We start from the raw sequence: 17,932 nt of genomic DNA on the forward strand, positions 1-17,932 counted from the left end.
TTATTATCAAATCGATTTAATCTTTTTTTTTTATTATCAAATCGATTTAATCTTTTTTTTTTAATTTATTTAGATCTCACAGATCAAAATTCATGATAATGATACTGTTTGAATCTTCTTTTTCACTCTGTTCACATTTTTTTTTTCTTCACTGTGTTTTTTTTTTTTTATAATTTCCCCCACCAAAACGATATATTTTGGCAAGGATTAATCTCCACCTTTCGTTCCATTAGTGAGACACGTGTCTCTAGCGATCACTCTAGAGCATCCTAGCGATCACTCTAGAGCATCCTAAAGCCCTAATTGTTATTGTTTTGTACTCTCCCAACCCAACAACGGCTATATATCAACCACCGCCGCCGCCCAACGGTAGATTTCTCTCACAAAATTGCAACGGAGACAAATGTTCCTCTTACAGCTTTCTATCCTCCTCTCTCCTCATTACGATTAAGCTCACATCCGCATGCAATTCTTCCGTCTCCTTACACTCGAATCCACTTTTGCCGATTCCGATCAATGTATTTTTCACCCAATTCGATTTAGGGTTTTTCAACCACTCAAATTCCACCCCCAATTATCGAATCATTAGGTTTTAGAGGTTTCGCGGTTGTCTTGATCAGAATCGGAGTTAGTGTTGTGGTTCTGTTACGATCGGTGACATGAAGATCGAAGAGTTGGACGAGGTTGAATCTGATGGAAGGAGTTACAATCACAGTGACGACCATGTTTCTGGAAGAATGATTGTTCGGGTCGATGCAAAGAGAGCGCTAGTCGGAGCTGGGGCTCGGATCCTGTTCTACCCGACCCTTCTGTACAATGTTTTCCGGAACAAGATTCAAGCTGAGTTCAGATGGTGGGACCAAATTGATCAGGTTTTGGTTCTAAGTCCCTTCATATATATATGTATGTATATTTGTGTATGTTGTTGTATCTGTTTTTTGTGTTTTCTTTGGTCTTGTGTTTATATCACTGTGATTGTTGCCGTATGTTTTAATTTCTGGAGTTGTTTTTGTTTGATCTGTTTGGTTGCTGGGAAAATGGAGGACTACAAAGAAAAAGAGGGATTTTTTGTGTTGTTTTAATGGGTGGTAGTTTAGTTGCTTTTTGGAATTGTTCTTCTTGATCCATTTGGTTGTTGAGAAAATAGAATTCCTATGTATTTCAGTTACTAGAGAAAATAAAGACCTTGTATGACTGTCACTGTATGTAATAGTTTCTGGAGTTGTTTTTCTTTGATCTGTTTGGTTGCTGGGAGAAAAAACAAAAAACAAAAACAAAACAAAACCAAAAAATTGAAAAGTGAAGTAGTTCAGTAGAGCTTTAAAATTGTTCTTCATGATTCATTTGGTTGTTGAGAAAATAGAATTCCTTTGCATTTAAGTTACTGGAGAAAATGTAGGAAAAAGATGGGATAATGGGGCCTGTTATTCTTAGAATTCTGATTATCTGAATTGGAGAAAATGAAGAGCTTCGTGAAACTTTGACCAATGCAACTACTTTACATTTCATTTTCTTGGTGTTCTTGGTGCACAGATGGAATGTGAGCTTAAATTAAAGGGATCATGATTTATTGATTTGAGTTTTTATTTCTATTTTGATTTTTAAACAGTATCTTCTGCTGGGGCGGTTCCATTCCCTAAGGATGTTCTGCAGTTGATGCAGCTTGGTGTTGGTGCTGTCATCACCCTTAATGAGCCTTATGAAACCTTGGTTCCAACATCATTGTACCATGTGAGTGATGTCGTCTGCGCTGATTCGGCGGCTGGGGATTGGGAGGTCACGGCTCAGGTCTAGGGATTGGGAGAACATGTCCATTTTCGCCACAATTGACAAGGTTAGTAATTTTACATACATAATATGTGCTATATATTTGCATATATACAAATTAATTGTGCCAAATTTAGTTGTTTGAATTCTCAACTTATATCTGTAGAATTTGATTCTCTTGACTATTCTTGTGTATGTATTTTTATCACCACAACGAAATAATTGTTGTATTTTTTGTCATATAAATTAAGTTCTGCCCTCAAAGTTGTCTTTTATGGAGCTGTGTGTGACTTAATTTGATTATCCATTTTTCCCATTCTGATTTATAAAATCCAGTAAACATTTTGTCGTTGGTAAGCAATATTGATCTTGTGACAACCCTGTTAATCATTGGTTTTGAATGTTATTTAAGTGCTTTGTATGAATTTGAATGCTTATTATGTGTTTAATATGATTTTTAGGTTCATATCTGTTAACCGTAGGAATATCTGTTGTGATTTCTGTTATAATCTGAAATTGAAGGCCTTAATGACGTCAGAAACCAAAATTGGCTAGTTTATTGTATGGTTTAATTTTTAGAGCGTAATGAGAAGTTTGATTAAAATTTGATTCAGATTAAATTAATTAGATTAAATCAATTAAATTAAGCCTTGATTAATTAGCCATAAGCTCTATTTAACTAACTTGATCCCTAATTAAGGCCCTAAGCTAATCTATGAGAAATGTTAATTAATCTCATTTAGATACAAAAATCTGCCGACAATTAAGTTTAGAGAGAGAGGAAACTCAATTTTAGAGAGAAGAGCTTGGAAGCTTGGAATTTTGCTTGAGAATTGAAGAATTGAGGAAGACAACTTAAGAAATTGCTAGAATTAGTGTTGTTGAAGACTTTAGGTATGTGTTTAAATTCCTAATTCATGAATTGAAGTCATCTAATGAGTGAATTCAAGAAATTATGTGATTAATTGTGTGAATTGAGGTAAGATTGTTGAAATTGAGATCAATTCATACATGCATGCATAATTTTGCATTTCATAACTTTGAGCATGATTTATATTATCTATTTTGAAATTAGAAGTTATATCATACATACATTCATAATTCATCAGGTTTTGAAGTTAAATTCTATGTTTTGAGAGTTTTGGAAAAGAATTTGAAAATAAAGTTAACTACGAGAGGAGGTTAGGGGTGAAAGTGTTTTCCAATGAAGATTATTAGTTGGAATGTGAGGGGGTTGGGTTATCGGAGAAAGATGAGTGTTATTAAGGATTTTCTAAGGAGTCATCAATCAAACATAGTTGTTTTCTAGGAATCTAAAGTAGAAGTGTGTTATAGGAGGTTTATGAAAAGTCTGTGGGAGTTAAACATGGGAGATGGGCTTGTTTGCCTTCCGTTGGTAGATCAGGGGGAGTTTTGCTTTAACCTTAAACACCTCGGGAGGGACAAATGTAAATTTTGGATACTTACAGAACTACTACGGGACTCCCGGTTAGAAAACTAAGTGAAAAAATGCACTTTTCTAACACTTAAGCTTGAAAATAGGCCATCGAGGACAAAATCGTGTAACAATCACGAGAAGGTCCGGGAAAAACCTCCAACACCTTGGGAGAGACCAACGTAAGTTGTGCAAACTTACTAAACTTGTCCGGGACTTTCGGTATGAAAACTAAGTCAAAAAAGGCACTTTTTTCATACTTAAGTTTGAAAATAGGCCATCGGAGTCCAAAATCGTGTAACATTCCCAAGAAGGCCCAGGGCACGCCTCAAACACCTCGGGAGGGACCAACGTAAGTGATGGAAACATACGGAAGTAGCACAGACTCTTGATTTGAAAACTAAGTAAAAAAATGCACTTTTTTCACACTTAAATCCCCACAACTTACCTTGGACCCTCCCGAGGTGTTTGGGGCATCTTCCGGTCCTTCTCGTGACTGTTACACGGTTTTGGCCCCCCGATGTCCTATTTCCAAGCTTAAGTGTGAAGAAAGTGTCTTTTTCCAATATAGTTTTCAAACTGGAAGTCCCACGCTAGTTCCGTAAGTTTCACAACTCACGCTGGTCACTCCCGAGGTGTTTGAGGTGTTCCCGGCCCTTTTTGTAAGTGTTACATGATTTTGGCCCCCCGATGGCCTACTTTCAGGCTTAAGTGTTAGAAAAGTGTATTTTTCGGCGTAGCTTTCAAACCGGGAGTCCCGTGCCTGTTCGTTAAGTTTTCACAACTCAAATTGGTCCTTCTTGATATGTTTGAGGTGTTGGGCCTTCTCGTGATTGTTACACGATTTCAGCCCGCCGAGGTGTTGGGCCTTTTTCGACCTAATTTTGAAACCGCAAGTCCCGCGCTAGTTCTGTAAGTTTTCACAACTTACATTGGTTTCTCCCGAGGTGTTGGAGGTGTTCCACGGGCCTTCTCGGGACTGTTAGAGGATTTTTGGCTCCCGATGGCCTATTTTCAAACTTAGGTGTTTAGGAAGTGCATTTTTTGACTTAGTTTTCAAACCGGGAGTCCCATGAAAGTTCCGTAAGTTTCCACTACTCGCGTTGGTCCCTCTCTAGGTGTTTGAGGTGTTCCCCGGACCTTCTCTTGACTATTACACTATTTTGCCCCCCCGATGGACTATTTTGAAGCTTAAGCGTGAGAAAAGTGCCGTTTCGGGCTTAGTTTTCAAACTGGGAGTTCCGTAAGGTCTCACAGTGTTTGATGTGTTCCCCGAGCCTTCTCGTGACTGTTACACGATTCTGGCCCCCGACGGCTTATTTTCGAGCTTAAGTGTCAAAAAAAATGCATTTTTCGATTTAGTTCCCAAACCGAGAGTCTCGTGCTAGTTTCGTAAATTTCCACAGCTTACCTTGGACCCTCCCGAGTTGTTTGGGGCATCTGCCGTTCCTTCTCGTGACTGTTACACGTTTTTGGCCCCCTGATGTTCTATTTCCAAGCTTAAGTGTGAAGAAAGTGTCTTTTTCCAACTTAGTTTTCAAACCGGAAGTCCCGTGCTAGTTCCGTAAGTTTCCCAACTCACGCTGGTTGCTCTCGAGGTGTTTGAGGTGTTCCCGGCCCTTCTTGCGATTGTTACATGATTTTGGCCCCCGATGGCCTACTTTCAAGCTTAAGTGTCAGAAAAAGTGTATTTTTCGACCTAGTTTTCAAACTGGGAGTCACGTGCTTGTTCGTTAAGTTTTCACAACTCAAATTGGTCCCTCTTGATATGTTTTAGGTGTTCCCCGGGGCTTCTCGTGATTGTTACACGATTTCGGCCCGCCGAGGCCTATTTTCAAGCTTAAGTGTGAAAAAAGTGCCTTTTTCGACTTATTTTTCAAACCCTAAGTCCCGCGCTAGTTCTGTAAGTTTCTACAACTTACATTGGTTTTTTCCGAGGAGTTGGAGGTGTTCCACGAACTTTCTCGAGACTGTTACAGGATTTTTGGCTCCCGATGGCCTATTTTCAAACTAAGGTGTTTAGGAAGTGCATTTTTTGACTTAGTTTTCAAACTGGGAGTCCTATGCAAGTTTCGTAAGTTTCCACAACTCACGTTGGTCCCTCCCTAGGTGTTTGAGGTGTTTCCCGGACCTTCCTTTGGCTGTTACACGATTTTGGCACCCCGATAGACTATTTTCAAGCTTAAGTGTGAGAAAAGTGCCGTTTCAGACTTAATTTTCAAACCGGGAGTCCCATGCTAGTTCCGTAAGTTCTCATAGCTTACATTGGTCCCTCCCGAGGTGTTTGATGTGTTCTCCGGGCCTTCTCGTGATTGTTACACGATTTTGGCCTCCGACGGCTTATTTTCGAGCTTAAGTGTGAAAAAGAGTGCATTTTTCGATTTAGTTCCCAAACCAAGAGTCCCAGACTAGTTCCGTAAGTCTCCACAACATACCTTGGACCCTCTCGAGGTGTTTGGGGCATCTCCCGGTTCGTCTTGTGATGGTTACACGGTTTTGGCCGCCCGATGTCCTATTTCCAAGCTTAAGTGTGAAGAAAGTGTCTTTTTCCAACTTAGTTTTCAAACCAGAAGTCCCGTGCTAGCTCCGTAAGTTTCACAACTCACGCTGGTCACTCCCGAGGTGTTTGAGGTTTTTCCGGCCCTTCTTGCTACTGTTGCATGATTTTGGCCCCCGATGGCCTACTTTAAAGCTTAAGTGTTAGAAAAGTGTATTTTTCAACCTAGTTTTCAAACCGGGAGTCTCGTGCCTGTTAGCTAAGTTTTCACACCTCAAATTGCTCCGTCCGGAGACGTTTGAGGTGTTCCTCGGGCCTTCTCGTGATTGTTACACGATTTCGGCCCGCCGAGGCCCATTTTCAAGCTTAAGTGTGAAAAAAGTGCCTTTTTCGACCTAGTTTTCAAACTGCAAGTGCCGCGCTAGTTCTGTAAGTTTCCATAACTTACATTGGTTTCTCCCGAGTTGTTGGAGGTGTTCCACGGGCCTTCTCGGGACTGTTACCGAATTTTTGGCCCCGATGGCCTATTTTGAAACATAGGTGTTTACGAAGTGTATTTTTTGACTTCGTTTTCAAACCGGGAGTCCCATGCAAGTTCCGTAAGTTTCCACAATTCACGTTGGTCCCTCCCTAGGTGTTTGAGGTGTTCCGCGGACCTTCTCTTGACGGTTACACAATTTTGGCCCCCCGATGGACTATTTTCAAGCTTAAATGCGAGAAAAGTACCGTTTCGGACTTAGTTTTCAAACCGGGAGTCCCGTACTAGTTCCGTAAGATTTCACAGTGTACCTCCCGAGGTGTTTGATGTGTTCACTGGGCCTTCTCGTAACTGTTACATGATTTTGGCCCCCGACGGCTTATTTTCGAGCTTAAGTGTGAAAAAAGTGCATTTTTCGATTTAGTTCCCAAACTGAGAGTCCCGTGCTAGTTCCGTAAGTCTCCACAACTTACCTTGGACCCTCCCGAGGTGTTTGGTGCATCTCCTGGTCCTTCTCGTGACTGTTACACAGTTTTGGTCCCCCGATGTCCTATTTCCAATCTTAAGTGTGAAGAAAGTGTCTTTTTCCAACTTAGTTTTCAAACCGGAAGTCCCGTGCTAGTTCCGTAAGTTTCACAACTTACGCTGGTCACTCTTGAGGTGTTTGAGGTGTTTCCGGCCTTTTTTGCGACTGTTACATGATTTTGGCCCCCGATGGCCTACTTTCAAGCTTAAGTGTTAGAAAATTGTATTTTTCGACCTAGTTTTCAAATCGGGAGTTTCGTGCCTGTTCGTTAAGTTTTTACAACTCAAATTGGTCCCTCTTGATATGTTTGAGGTGTTCCTCGGGCCTTCTCGTGATTGTTACAAGATTTCAGTCTGCCGAGGCCAATTTTTAAACTTAAGTGTGAAAAAAGTGCATTTTTCGACCTAGTTTTCAAATCGCAAGTCCCACGCTAGTTCTGTAAGTTTCCACAACTTACATTGGTTTCTCCTGAGGTGTTGGATGTGTTCCACGAGCTTTCTCAGGACTGTTACAGGATTTTTGGCTCCCGATGGCCTATTTTCAAACTTAGGTGTTTAGGAAGTGCATTTTTTGACTTAGTTTTCAAACCGGGAATCCCATGCAAGTTCCGTAAGTTTCCACAACTCACGTTGGTCCCTCCCTAGGTGTTTGAGTTGTTCCTCGGACCTTCTCTTGACTGTTACACGATTTTGGCCCCCTGATGGACTATTTTCAAGCTTGAGTGCGAGAAAAGTGTCGTTTTGGACTTAGTTTTCAAACCGGGAGTCCTGTGCTAGTTCCGTAAGTTCTCACAGCTTACATTGGTCCTTCCCGAGGTGCTTGATGTGTTTTCCGGGCCTTCTTGTGACTGTTACACGATTTTGGCCCCTTACGGCTTATTTTCGAGCTTAAGTGTGAAAAAAAGTGCATTTTTCGATTTAGTTCCCAAACCGAGAGTCCCGTGCTAGTTCTGTAAGTCTCCACAAATTACCTTGGACCCTCCCGAGGTGTTTGGGGCATGTCTCGTTCTTTCTCGTGACTGTTACACGTTTTTGGCCCCCCGATGTCCTATTTCCAAACTTAAGTGTGAAGAAAGTGTCTTTTTCCAACTTAGTTTTCAAACCGGGAGTCTCGTGCTAGTTCCGTAAGTTTCACAACTCACGTTGGTCACTCTAGAGGTGTTTGATGTATTCCCGGCCCTTCTTGCGACTGTTACTTGATTTTGGCCCCCGATGGCCTACTTTCAAGCTTAAGTGTCAGAAAAGTGTATTTTTCGACCTAGTTTTCAAACCGGGAGTCCCGTGCCTGTTCGTTAAGTTTCACAACTCAAATTGTTCCCTCCTGAGATGTTTGAGGTGTTCCTCCGGCCTTCTCGTGATTGTTACATTATTTCGGCCCGCCGAGGCCTATTTTCAAGCTTAAGTGTGAAAAAATTGCCTTTTTCAACCTAGTTTTCAAACCGCAAGTCCTGCGCTAGTTTCGTAAGTTTCGACAACTTGCATTGGTTTCTTCTAAGGTGTTGGGGGTGTTCCACGGTCCATCTCGGGACTTTTACTGGATTTTTGGCGCCCAGTGGCCTATTTCCAAGCTTAGGTGTTTAGGAAGTGCATTTTTTGACTTAGTTTTCAAACCGAGAATCCCATGCAAGTTTTGTAAGTTTCCACAACTCACGTTAGTCCCTCCTTAGGTGTTTGAGGTGTTCCCGGACCTTCCCTTGACTGTTACACGATTTTGGCCCCCCGATGGACTATTTTCAAGCTTAAGTGCGAGAAAAGTGCCGTTCGGACTTAGTTTTCAAACCGGGAGTCCCGTGCTAATTCCGTAAGTTCTGACAGCTTACATTGGTCCCTTCCGAGGTGTTTGATGTGTTCCCCGGGCCTTCTCATGACTGTTACACGATTTGGGCCCCCGACGGCTTATTTTCGAGCTTAAGTGTGAAAAAAGTGCATTTTTCGATTTAGTTCCCAAACCGAGAGTCTCGTGCTAGTTCCGTAAGTCTTCACAACTTACCTTGGACCCTCCCGAGGTGTTTGGGGCATCTCCCGGTCATTCTCGTGACTGTTACACGGTTTTGGCCCCCCGATGTCCTATTTCCAAGCTTAAGTGTGAAGAAAGTGTCTTTTTCCAACTTAGTTTTTAAACCGGAAGTCCCGTGCTAGTTCCGTAATTTTCACAACTCACGCTGGTCACTCCTGAGGTGTTTGAGGTTTTCCCGGCCCTTCTTACGACTGTTACATGATTTTGGCCTCCGATGGCCTACTTTCAAGCTTAAGTGTTAGAAAAAATGTATTTTTCGACCTAGTTTTCAAACCGGGAGTCCCGTACCTGTTCGTTAAGTTTTCACAACTCAAATAGGTCCCTCGTGAGATGTTTGAGGTGTCCCCGGGCCTTCTCGTGATTGTTACACGATTTCGGCCTGCCGAGGTCTATTTTCAAGCTTAAGTGTGAAAAGTTTTCAAACCGCAAGTCCCGCGCTAGTTCCGTCTGCTTCTACAACTTACATTGGTTTCTCCCGAGGTGTTGGAGGTGTTTCACGGTCCTTATCGGGATTGTTACAGGATTTTTGGCCCCTGATGGGTTATTTTCAAACTTAGGTGTTTAGGAAGTGCATTTTTTTGACTTAGTTTTCAAACCGGGAGTCCCATGCAAGTTCTGTAAGTTTCCACAACTCACGTTGGTCCCTTCCTAGGTGTTTGAGGTGTTCCCCAGACCTTCTCTTGACTGTTACACGATTTTGAGCCCCGATGAACTATTTCCAAGCTTAAGTGCGAGAAAAGTGCCGTTTTGGACTTAGTTTTAAAACCGGCAGTCCTGTGCTAGTTTCGTAAGTTCTCACAGCTTACATTGGTCCCTCCCAAGGTGTTTGATGTGTTTCCCGAGCCGTCTCGTGACTGTTACACGATTTTGGCCCCCGCCGGCTTATTTTCGAGCTTAAGTGTAAAAAAAAGTACATTTTTCGATTTAGTTCCCAAACCGAGAGTCCCGTGCTAGTTCCGTAAGTCTCCAAAACTTACCTTGGACCCTCCCGAGGTGTTTGGGGCATCTCCCGGTCCTTCTCGTGACTGTTATACGGTTTTGGCCCCCCGATGTCTTATTTCCAAGCTTAAGTGTGAAGAAAATGTCTTTTTCCAACTTAGTTTTCAAACCAGAAGTCCCGTGCAAGTTCCGTAATTTTCACAACTTACGCTGGTCACTCCCGAGGTGTTTGAGATTTTTCCTGCCCTTCTTGCGACTGTTACATGATTTTGGCCCCTGTTGGCATACTTTCAAGCTTAAGTGTTAGAAAAGTGTATTTTTCGACCTAGTTTTAAAATTGGGAGTCCCGTGCCTGTTCGTTAAGTTTTCACAACTCAAATTGGTCCCTTCTGAGATGTTTGAGATGTTCCCCGGGCCTTCTCGTGATTGTTAGACGATTTCGGCCCGCCGAGGCCTATTTTCAAGCTTAAGTGTCAAAAAAGTGTCCTTTTCGACCTAGTTTTCAAACCGCTAGTCCCGCGCTAGTTCCGTAAGTTTCCACGACTTACATTGGTTTCTCCCGAGGTGTTGGAGGTGTTCCACGGGCCTCCTCGGGACTGTTACAGGATTTTTGGCCCCCGTTGGACTCTTACAGGAAGTGCATTTTTTTAATTACTTTTCAAACCGGGAGTCCCGTGCAAGTTCCGTAAGTTCCACAACTCACGTTGGTCCCTCTCTAGGTTTTTTAGATGTTCCCCGGACTTTCTTTTGACTATTACACGATTTTGACCCCTCCGATGGAAACTTAAGTGCGAGAAAAGTGTCGTTTCGGACTTAGTTTTCAAACCGGAAGTCCCGTGCTAGTTCCGTGCGTTCTCACAGCTTACATTGGTCCCTCCCGAGGTGTTTGTTGTGTTCCCGGGCCGTCTCGTGACTGTTACACGATTTTGGGCCCCGATGGCTTATTTTCGAGCTTAAGTGTAAAAAAAAGTGCATTTTTCGATTTAGTTCCCAAACCGAGAGTCCCGGGCTAGTTCCATAAGTCTCCACAACTTACCTTGGACCCTCCCGAGGTGTTTGGGGCATCTCCTGGTCCTTCTCGTGACTGTTACACGGTTTTGGCCCCCCGATGTCTTATTTGCAAGCTTAAGTGTGAATAAAGAGTCTTTTTCCAACTTAGTTTTCAAACCGGAAGTCCCGTGCTAGTTCTGTAAGTTTCACAACTCACGCTGGTCACTCCCGAGGTGTTAGAGGTTTTCCTGGCCCTTCTTACGACTGTTACATGATTTTGGTCCCCGATGGCCTACTTTAATGCTTAAGTGTTAGAAAAGTGTATTTTTTGACCTAGTTTTCAAACCGAGAGTCTCGTGCCTGTTAGCTAAGTTTTCACAACTCAAATTGCTCCGTCCGGAGACGTTAGAAAAGTGCATTTTTCGATTTAGTTCCCAAACCGAGAGTCCCGTGCTAGTTTCGTAAATCTCCACAACTTACCTTGGACCCTCCCGAGGTGTTTGGGGCATTTCCCGGTCCTTCTCGTGACTGTTACACTGTTTTGGCCCGCCGATGTCCTATTTTCAAGCTTAAGTGTAAAGAAAGTGTCTTTTTTCAATTTAGTTTTCAAACCGGAAGTCTCGTGCTAGTTCTGTAAGTTTCACAACTCACGCTGGTTACTCCCAAGGTGTTTGATGTATTCTTGGCCCTTCTTGCGACTGTTACATGATTTTGGCCCCTGATGGTCTACTTTCAAGCTTAAGTGTCAGAAAAGTGTATTTTTCGACCTAGTTTTCAAACCGGGAGTCCCGTGCCTGTTCGTTAAGTTTCACAACTCAAATTGTTCCCTCCTAAGATGTTTGAAGTGTTCCCTCGGCCTTCTCGTGATTGTTACACTATTTCGGCCCGCCGAGGCCTATTTTCAAGCTTAAGTGTGAAAAAAGTGCCTTTTTAGACCTAGTTTTTAAACCGCAAGTCCTGCGCTAGTTCCGTAAGTTTCGATAACTTACATTGATTTCTTCTGAGGTGTTGGTGGTGTTCCACGGTCCTTCTCGGGACTTTTACAGGATTTTTGGCCCCTGATGGCCTATTTTCAAACTTAGAGGTGTTTAAGAAGTGCATTTTTTGACTTAGTTTTCAAACCGGGAGTCCCATGCAAGTTCCGTAAGTTTTCACAACTCACGTTGGGCCCTAGGTGTTTGAGGTGTTCCCGGACCTTCCCTTGACTGCTACACGATTTTGGCCCCCCGATGGACTATTTTCAAGCTTAAGTGCGAGAAAAGTGCCATTTCGGACTTAGTTTTCAAACTGGGAGTCCCGTGCTAGTTCCGTAAGTTCTGACAGCTTACATTGGTCCCTCCCGAGGTGTTTGATGTGTTCCCCGGGCCTTCTCGTGACTGTTACACGATTTGGGCCCCCAACGGCTTATTTTCGAGTTGAAGTGTGAAAAAAGTGCATTTTTTGATTTAGTTCCCAAACCGAGAGTCCCGTGCTAGTTCCGTAAGTCTCCACAACTTACCTTGGACCCTCCCGAGGTGTTTGGGGCAGCTCCCGGTCCTTCTCGTGACTGTTACACGGTTTTGGCCCCCCGATATCCTATTTCCAAGCTTAAGTGTGAAGAAAGTGTCTTTTTCCAACTTAGTTTTCAAACCGGAAGTCCCGTGCTAGTTCCGTAAGTTTCACAACTCACGCTGGTTACTCCCGAGGTGTTTGATGTATTCCCAGCCCTTCTTGCGACTGTTACTTGATTTTGGCCCCTGATGGCTTATTTTCAAGTTTAAGTGTCAGAAAAGTGTATTTTTCGACATAGTTTTCAAACTGGGAGTCTCGTGCCTGTTCGTTAAGTTTTCACAACTCAAATTGTTCCGTCTTGAGATGTTTGAGGTGTTCCCCCGCCCTTCTCGTGATTCTTACACTATTTCGGCCCGCCGAGGCCTATTTTCAAGCTTAAGTGTGGAAAAAGTGCCTTTTTCGACCTAGTTTTCAAACCGCAAGTCCTGCTCTAGTTCCATAAGTTTCGACAACTTACATTGGTTTCTTCCGAGGTGTTAGAGGTGTTCCACGGTCCTCTCGGGACTTTTACAGGATTTTTGGCCCCCTATGGCCTATTTTCAAACTTAGGTGTTTAGGAAGTGCATTTTTTGACTTAGTTTTCAAACCGGGAGTCCCATGCAAGTTCCGTAAGTTTCCACAACGCATGTTGGTCCCTCCCTTGGTGTTTGAGGTTTTCCTGGACCTTCCCTTGACTGTTACACGATTTTGGCCCCCCGATGGACTATTTTCAAGCTTAAGTGCGAGAAAAGTGTCGTTTCGGACTTAGTTTTCAAACCGGGAGTCCCGTGCTAGTTTCGTAAGTTCTGACAGCTTACATTGGTCCCTCCCGAGGTGTTTGATGTGTTCCCCGGGCCTTCTCGTGATTGTTACACGATTGCGGCCCACCGAGGCCTATTTTCAAGCTTAAGTGTCAAAAAAGTGTCTTTTTTCAAGCCGCCAGTCCCGCGCTAGTTCCGTAAGTTTCCACGACTTACATTGGTTTCTCTCGAGGTGTTGGAGGTGTTCCATAGGCCTCCTCGGGACTGTTACAGGATTTTTGGCCCCCGTTGGACTCTTACAGGAAGTGCATTTTTTTAATTACTTTTCAAACCGGGAGTCCCGTGCAAGTTCTGTAAGTTTCCACAACTCACGTTGGTCCCTCTCTAGGTTTTTTAGATGTTCCCCGGACTTTTTCTTGACTGTTACACGATTTTGACCGCCCCGATGGACTATTTTCAAGCTTAAGTGCGAGAAAAGTGCCGTTTCGGACTTAGTTTTCAAACCGGGAGTCCCGTGCTAGTTCCGTAAGTTCTCACAGCTTACATGGGTCCCTCCCGAGGTGTTTGATGTGTTCCCCGGGCCTTCTCGTGATTGTTACACGATTTGGGCCCCCGACGGCTTATTTTCGAGCTTAAGTGTAAAAAAAAGTTCATTTTTCGATTTAGTTCTCAAACCGAGAGTCCCGTGCTAGTTCCGTAAGTCTCCACAAGTTACCCTGGACCCTCTCGAGGTGTTTGGGGCATCTCCTGGTTCTTCTCGTGACTGTTACACGGTTTTGGCCCCCCGATGTCCTATTTCCAAGCTTAAGTGTGAAGAAAGAGTTTTTTTCCAACTTAGTTTTCAAACCGGAAGTCGTGTGCTAGTTTCGTAAGTTTCATAACTCACGCTGGTCACTCTCGAGGTGTTAGAGGGTTTCTCGGCCCTTCTTGCGACTGTTACATGATTTTGGTTCCTGATGGCCTACTTTAAAGCTTAACTGTTAGAAAAGTGTATTTTTCGACCTAGTTTTCAAACCGGGAGTCTCGTGCCTGTTAGCTAAAGTTTTCACAACTCAAATTGCTCCATCCAGAGACGTTTGAGGTGTTCCCCGGGCCTTCTCGTGATTGTTACACGATTTCGGCCCGTCGAGGCTTATTTTCAAAGTACCTTTTTCGACCTAGTTTTCAAACCGCAAGTCTCAAACTAGTTCCGTAAGTTTCCACGACTTACATTGGTTTCATCCGAGGTGTTGGAGGCGTTCCACGGGCCTCCTTGTGTTTGTTACAGAATTTTTGGCCCCGTTGGACTGTTACAGGAAGTGCATTTTTTTAATTACTTTTCAAACTGGGAGTCCCATGCAAGTTCCGTTAGTTTCCACAACTCACGTTAGTCCCTCTCTAGGTGTTTTGAAGTGTTCCCCGGACCTTCTCTTGACTGTTACACTATTTTCCCTCCCCCCAATGGACTATTTTCAAGCTTAAGTGCGAGAAAGGTGCCGTTTCGGACTTAGTTTTCAAACCGGGTGTCTCGTGCTAGTTCCGTAAGTTTTCACAACTTACATTGGTTCCTCCTGAGGGGTTTGATGTCTTCCCGGGCCTTCTCGTGACTGTTACATGATTTTGGCTCCCGACGGCTTATTTTCGGGCTTAAGTGTGAAAAAAGTGCATTTTTCGATTTATTTCCCAAACCGAGAGTCCCGTGCTAGTTCCGTAAGTCTCCACGACTTACCTTGGACCCTCCCGAGGTGTTTAGGGCATCTCCCGGTCCTTCTCGTGACAGTTACATGGTTTTGGCCCCCCGATGTCCTATTTCCAAGCTTAAGTGTGAAGAAAGTATCTTTTTCCACCTTAGTTTTCAAACCGGAAGTCCCGTGCTAGTTTCGTAAGTTTTCACAACTCACGTTGGTCAGTTCCGAGGTGTTTGAGGTTTTCCCGGCTCTTCTTGCGACTTTTACATGGTTTTGGCCCCCGATGGCCTACTTTCAAGCTTAATTGTTAGAAAAGTATATTTTTCGACCTAGTTTTCAAACCGGGAGTCCTGTGCCTGTTCGTTAAGTTTTCACAACTCAAATTGGTTCCTCGTGAGATGTTTGAGGTGTTCCCCGAGCCTTCTCGTGATTTTTACACGATTTCGGTCCGCCGAGACCTATTTTCAGACTTAAGTGTGAAAAAAGTGCCATGTCTGACCTAGTTTTCAGACCGCAAGTCCCGCGCTAATTCCGTAAGTTTCCACAACTTATATTGGTTTCTCCCGAGATGTTGGAGGTGTTCCACGGGCCTTCTCGGGACTGTTACAGGGTTTTTGGCCCCCAATGGCCTATTTTCAAACTTAGGTGTTTAGGAAGTGCATTTTTTGACTTAGTTTTTAAACTGAGAGTCCCATGCAAGTTTCGTAAGTTTCCACAACTCACGTTTATTCCCTCCTTAGGTGTTTGAGGTGTTCCCCGAACCTTCTCTTGACTATTACACGATTTTGGCCCCCCGATGGACTATTTTCAAGCTTAAGTGCGAGAAAAGTGCCGTTTCGGACTTAGTTTTCAAACCGGGAGTCCCGTGCTAGTTCCGTAAGTTCTGTCAGCTTACATTGGTCCCTCCCGAGGTGTTTGATGTGTTCCCCGGGCCTTCTCATGACTGTTACACGATTTGGGCCCCCGACGGCTTATTTTCGAGCTTAAGTGTGAAAAAAGTGCATTTTTCGATTTAGTTTCCAAACCGAGAGTCCCGTGCTAGTTCCGTAAGTCTCCACAACTTTCCTTGGACCCTCTCGAGGTGTTTGGGGCATCTCCCGGTCCTTCTCGTGACTGTTACACGGTTTTGGCCCCCCGATGTCCTATTTCCAAGCTTAAGTGTGAAAAAAGTATCTTTTTCCAACTTAGTTTTCAAACCGGATGTCCCGTGCTAGTTCCGTAAGTTTCCCAACTCACGCTGGTTGCTCCCGAGGTGTTTGAGGTGTTCCCGGCCCTTCTTGCGACTGTTACATGATTTTGGCCCCCGATGGCCTTCTTTCAAGCTTAAGTGTCAGAAAAAATGTATTTTTCGACCTAGTTTTTAAACCGGGAGTCACGTGCCTGTTCGTTAAGTTGTCTCAACTCAAATTGGTCTGTGTTCCCCGAGGCTTCTCGTGATTGTTACACGACTTCGGCCCGCCGAGGCCTATTTTCAAGCTTAAGTGTGATAAAAGTGCCTTTTTCGACCTATTTTTCAAACCGCAAGTCTCGCGCTAGTTCTGTAAGTTTCTACAACTTACATTGGTTTCTCCCGAGGAGTTGGAGGTGTTCCACAGGCTTTCTCGGACTGTTACCGGATTTTTGGCCCCCGATGGCCTATTTTCAAACTTAGGTGTTTAGGAAGTGCATTTTTTGACTTAGTTTTCAAATTGGGAGTCCTATGCAAGTTCCGTAAGTTTCCACAACTCACGTTGGTCCCTCTCTAGGTGTTTGAGGTGTTTCCCGGACCTTCCTTTGACTGTTACACCATTTTGGCATCCCGATGGACTATTTTCAGCTTAAGTGCAAGAAAAGTGCCAGTTTCGGACTGAGTTTTCAAATCGGGAGTCCTTTGCTAGTTCCGTAAGTTCTCACAGCTTATATTGGTCTTTTCCGAGGTGTTTGATGTGTTTCCCGGGCCTTCGCGTGACTGTTACACGATTTTGGCCCCCGGCGGCTTATTTTCGAGCTTAAGTGTGAAAAAGAGTGCATTTTTCGATTTAGTTCCCAAACAAAGAATCCCGGGCTAGTTCCTTAAGTCTCCACAACTTACCTTGGACCCTCCCGAGGTGCTTAGGGCATCTCCTGGTCCTTCTCGTGATGGTTACACGGTTTTGGCTGCCCGATGTCCTATTTCCAGGCTTAAGTGTGAAGAAAGTGTCTTTTGCCAACTTAGTTTTCAAACTGGAAGTCCCGTGCTAGTTCCTTAAATTTCACAACTCACGCTGGTCACTCCCGAGGTGTTTGACGTTTTGTCGGCCTTCTTGCGACTGTTACATGATTTTGACCCGCGATGGCCTACTTTAAAGCTTAAGCGTTAGAAAAGTGTATTTTTCGACCTAATTTTTGAACTGGGAGTCTCGTGCCTGTTAGCTAAGTTTTCACAACTCAAATTGCTCCGTCTGGAGACGTTTAAGGTGGGCCTTCTTGTGATTGTTACACGATTTCGGCTTGCCGAGGACTATTTTCAAGCGCAAGTGTAAAAAAAGTGCCTTTTTCGACCTAATTTTCAAACTGCAAGTCCCGCGCTAGTTCCGTAAGTTTCCACAACTTACATTGGTTTCTCCCGTGTTGTTAGAGATGTTTCTCGGACCTTCTCTTGACTGTTACACAATTTTGGCCCCTCAATGGACTATTTTCAAGCTTAAGTGCAAGAAAAGTGTCGTTTCGGACTTAGTTTTCAAACTGGGAGTCCCGTGCTAGTTCTATGAGTTTTCACAGCTTACATTGGTACCTCCCGAGGTGTTTGATGTGTTCGTCGGGCCTTCTCGTGACTGTTACACGATTTTGGCCCCCGACGGCTTATTTTCGAGCTGAAGTGTGAACAAAAGTGCATTTTTCGATTTAGTTCCCAAACTGAGAGTCCTGTGCTAGTTCCGTAAGTCTCCACAACTTACCTTGGACCCTCTCGAGGTGTTTGGTGCATCTCCCGATCCTTGTCGAGACTGTTACACAGTTTTGGCCCCCCGATGTCCTATTTCCAAGCTTAAGTGTGAAGAAAGTGTCTTTTTCCAACTTAGTTTTCAAACCGGAAGTCCCGTGCTAGTTCCGTAAGTTTCACAACTCACGCTAGTCACTATCGAGGTGTTTGAGGTGTTCCCGGCCCTTTTTGCGAGTGTTACATGATTTTGGCCCCCGATGGCCATTCTAGCTTAAGTGTTGGAAAAGTGTATTTTTCGACATAGTTTTCAAACCGGGAGTCCCGTGCCTGTTCCTGAAGTTTTCACATCTCAAATTGGTCCCCCTTGATATGTTTGAAGTGTTTCCCGGGCCTTCTCGTCGGACCTTCTCGTGATTGTTACAAGATT

At 43.9% G+C, this 17,932-nt stretch overlaps 1 protein-coding gene across 1 annotated transcript in view; it reads left to right on the top strand.

The window, feature by feature from the left end:
• Positions 1-305: 305 nt before the first annotated feature.
• Positions 306-17,932, top strand: part of LOC114284713 (calcium-transporting ATPase 3, endoplasmic reticulum-type) — a 101,892-nt gene continuing 84,265 nt past the window's right edge. The window contains 2 exon segments of the mRNA XM_082903540.1: positions 306-872; positions 1,610-1,834. Coding sequence (XP_082759666.1) covers positions 1,739-1,834 — 96 coding nt within the window. The 5' untranslated portion in view covers positions 306-872; positions 1,610-1,738.

This window comes from Camellia sinensis, chromosome 13, assembly GCF_055761805.1.
Source record: "Camellia sinensis isolate YWXY chromosome 13, ASM5576180v1, whole genome shotgun sequence".
Taxonomy (NCBI): Eukaryota; Viridiplantae; Streptophyta; class Magnoliopsida; order Ericales; family Theaceae; genus Camellia; species Camellia sinensis.